This window comes from Labeo rohita, unplaced genomic scaffold, assembly GCF_022985175.1.
Source record: "Labeo rohita strain BAU-BD-2019 unplaced genomic scaffold, IGBB_LRoh.1.0 scaffold_371, whole genome shotgun sequence".
Classification (NCBI taxonomy): Eukaryota; Metazoa; Chordata; class Actinopteri; order Cypriniformes; family Cyprinidae; genus Labeo; species Labeo rohita.
In genome coordinates, this window is record NW_026129289.1 from 56,333 (window position 1) to 60,143 (window position 3,811).

General features: G+C 35.0%; 1 protein-coding gene across 1 annotated transcript; it reads right to left on the reverse strand.

The window, feature by feature from the left end:
- Nucleotides 1-269: 269 nt before the first annotated feature.
- LOC127160510 (gastrula zinc finger protein XlCGF8.2DB) lies at nt 270-3,811 on the reverse strand. The gene is made up of 3 exons (XM_051103147.1): nt 3,753-3,811; nt 2,394-2,649; nt 270-1,433 (listed from the first exon to the last, which is right to left on the reverse strand). The coding sequence occupies exon 3, from the start codon at nt 1,281-1,283 to the stop codon at nt 282-284; it is 1,002 nt and encodes a 333-aa protein (XP_050959104.1). The 5' UTR covers nt 1,284-1,433; nt 2,394-2,649; nt 3,753-3,811; the 3' UTR covers nt 270-281.

The following is a 3,811-nucleotide window of genomic DNA, read 5'->3' on the forward strand; positions in this document are numbered from 1 at the left end:
GGTCACTTATATTGTAAATGACATTAATATCAGAAGCATAACAGTTACACTGTGAGGGACTGAGAATATTCTGGTGGTGACAGGAAATAACAAGATTAATTCGTAACAGTAAATCACTAGTTTGTCACACTGGTCTTAAGGAAAGGATCCATGAAGTGTTTTAATAATGATTTGATCATTGAATGCTGAAGATTCATCAGATTCCTGAGAGGAAAGAGGAAAGATTTGTTGCTCTGCACATAAAGATGAACTGCTTACCGTGATTTCAGACTGTGCTGATCTCAGTGATCTGGTTTCTCCACTGCATGGATCTGCATGTAGATCTTCAGGTGACTTTTAAAAGCGAAACTCGTTCTGCACTGATCAGATGTGTGTGGCTCCTCCCTGCTGTGGATCTTCTCATGTGTTTTCAGATGTGTTGACCGATTGAATCTCTTGTCACAGTGTGAACACTTGTGAGGTTTTTCTCCAGTGTGAATTTTTTGGTGCTCTTTTAAATATTTCACATGGATAAAAGTCTTCCCACATTGATGGCATACATGCAGCTTCTTCCCAGTATGAACACTCATGTGAACCTCAAGATTACGTTTGTTTGTGAAACTCTTTCCACACTGATCACATGTGTATGGTTTCTCTCCAGTGTGGATCCTCTCATGTGCTTTCAGATGTGTTGTCTGACTGAATCTCTTGTCACAGTGTGAACACTCGTAAGGTTTTTCTCCAGTGTGGATCCTCATGTGTCGAATTAGTTGATTTTTAACAGTGAAACTCTTCCTGCACTGATCACATGTGTAAGGTTTTTCTCCAGTGTGGATTCTCATGTGAACCTCAAGATTGCGTTTGTCTGAGAAACTCTTTCCACATTGAGTGCATGAGTGCAAATATTTGTTGTCACTTCTTTTATTTAAAAATGTCTTTTCAGTCTTTGACCAACTCAAACTTTTTTCTCTATTGTGGATCCTCTCATGTGTTTTCAAATGTGTTGACCGACTGAATCTCTTGTCACAGCGTGAATGCTTGTAAGGTTTTTTTCCAGTGTGGATCCCCATGTGTCTCTTCAGATGACTATTAACAGTAAAACTCTTCCCACACTGATCACACGTGTGCAGTTTCTCTCCATTGTGGATCCTCTCATGTTTTATGGATCCTCTCATGTCATCCTCTGGTTTTTCTTCAGTGTGAATTTTCTGGTGCCGTTTTAAATTTCCCATCTGAAAAAAAGTCCTTCCCACACTCAAAGCACATATGATCTCTATCACCAGTATGAACTTTCTTATGCGCATATAAACCTTGCAGACTTGAAAAACTCTTTCCGCACACAGAACATGAATGTGGCTTCTCTTTCGTATGAACAGTCATGTGTGTCTTCAGGGCAGATGCCCTAAGAAATGGTTTGCCACAATCTTTACATGCGAACAGCTCTTCCAACAGGTCTGAAATTTAAAAAAAAATTATTTTCAGTACATTAAAATAGTACAAAATGAAAGAACATGAAGTGAAAGGACATAAAAGTGAACACTGATGTAACAAAGTAGACAAATGCTATAAAATATTCTGATCACGCTGCTGCCTTTCTATAAAGTTCTTATACTATAAAACATCTCATTAATGAGGTACACTGAATTTTCTGTTATTATATTCAAAACACTATAGACAAATGATTACATGTTTTTGTAGTGAGAACTGTTAAATGTATTTGACAAATGACACAATTACTGCCATATTCTGACATCAACTTTCAGACTGATATTTATTTTACTAAAACTTTTTAAATTATTAAGGGCTGGTCACAATTTCTTTCACAGGCTTCTATTCATACACATGTAAATGTTGGAGACAACATGTTTTTTACATGTTTAAATGATTGTTATTTGTTATATGTTTGTAAAAAAAAAAAAAAAATTGACTGCAGCTTTAACTAGTTTTAAATTGAAAAATTTTATTAACATTATCCATTATGTTTTCACACAAACTGTACAGTGCTGATCACATTTATAAACCCTGTTATTGTAAGAATTATCTTTATAATTAGAAATAACTGTTATAATATAAGAAATACAACTTTATCAGTAACTATGAATCAGATTTTGTACAAGCAACTGACAATCTTGGTGTTTACGGTTTAATAAAAAAATAAATAAAATCACAATGTTGTGAACTATATTGTCCATGAGGTTTTGTAACACTGATGCAAAAATTGTGGACCAAATATAAAGGTAACACAAAATAAAAATGATATTGGCTTGATATTGACAATCAGTATAAAAGCTTGTTAACCTCCGTTTGTTGAAAGTCAAAAAAGTACATTATGTACACATTTCATAATTCATAAGTCCTTGAATCTTTATAACATCAATGTTCTTCAGCATCATGAATGAAGTATAAACACCAACCTGTTTGTTCCTCAGTATTTTCATTGTGTTTCATTCTGCAGGGTTCTGGATTGCCCATCTTCTCTTTTTCCTCTTTAACAAATGCTGTCTTTGCAGATTTCATCTCTTCATGATGCTTTAATGCTTGTCTTCACTTGTAAACTGATGGGAATATTCCAGCGTTTATTGGTGAAACACAGTGGGAGGAGCTTCACTGCTGAAGTGATTTCAGAGGGAGAAGCCTGGCTGATGATGAATTGTAGTGCCAGGAGCTAATCTGCCAAAATAAAAATATATAAGTTACTGAGTTTGTTTTTATACTAACTGATAACAAAAATAAAAATTATTGTAATTTTGTAATATTGTATTGCAAGCATAAACACAGAAATAAATGTAAAGAACTGTAACCAAATCAGTCTGTTGACACTTATGAAATGAGCTTTAAGTGGCAATTTTCAGGTGATCTGAAGACATCAGCATAATACATGAGATGAAAACAGGAACTACTGACTTGAAATAAAGAGTCTTTTCAGCAGCTCTGTTACTAGGCTATTGATGAGGCTCAGACTATCAACACTCATTCAACAAGACATTCAGGATCATCAGCAGATCATCTCACTTTATTCTGAGTGTTTGCTCTTAGAAACTGATTATATGAGTCAGAGTATATGCTAAAAGCCTGTAAAACTACAGAAAGACAATGCTGTTATTTCTTACAATATGCATGGATAAAACAATAATACAAAAACAAACACTAATGACACTCATCTTCATCAACTCCAACACTATAGCAGCATATTATGTCCATATAAATGTAAATATAGTTTGATTTTGTATAATTGGACCGTTAACATGTTACAGTTTTGCTTTTTACAGAAACTGACAACTGACATTTACCTTCAGTAATAAAACAGAGCATCGGGAATATGTTATTCATATAACAACAGACTTCAAATGTCTCACTTGGCTCACTTTATCCGTGTTAGTTTTGTTAGCAGTTATGTTTTTACAGTGCAAAGTAACTAATAAATTTGATCTGTCCGAAAAGTGGAAATAAAACTTTTTTTTTTTTTTGACTTGACTTGACTTGATTTGACTGTAACAGTTCTCGCTCAAAACATCGAAGCAAACACACACATTTACAGACAAAAGCAGAAAATATCGCTCAGGGCTGAATGAATTCAACATATTTCCCTCATATGCTTGCTGTTGCTGCACTAAATGTTTATTTCAGAAGGAAGACGCCAGAAAAGACGCACATGTAGCGCTGAACCCGATGAAAACAATACAGAAAAGAGCCTGTACAATGTCGCGTAAACAGACTGTATAAAGTGTGTTTGACAGTTGTGTATCGAAATACAAATTATCTGCTCAACTCACCTCAGGAGACTCGACGCTAACTAAATGAGGGAAGGGACGCGCGAGCCGTGACGTCATAG

Bases quoted from the DNA above. Each gene is read 5' to 3' on its own strand.
- LOC127160510 (XM_051103147.1), bottom strand. From the start codon at position 1,283: ATGCGCATAAGAAAGTTCATACTGGTGATAGAGATCATATGTGCTTTG.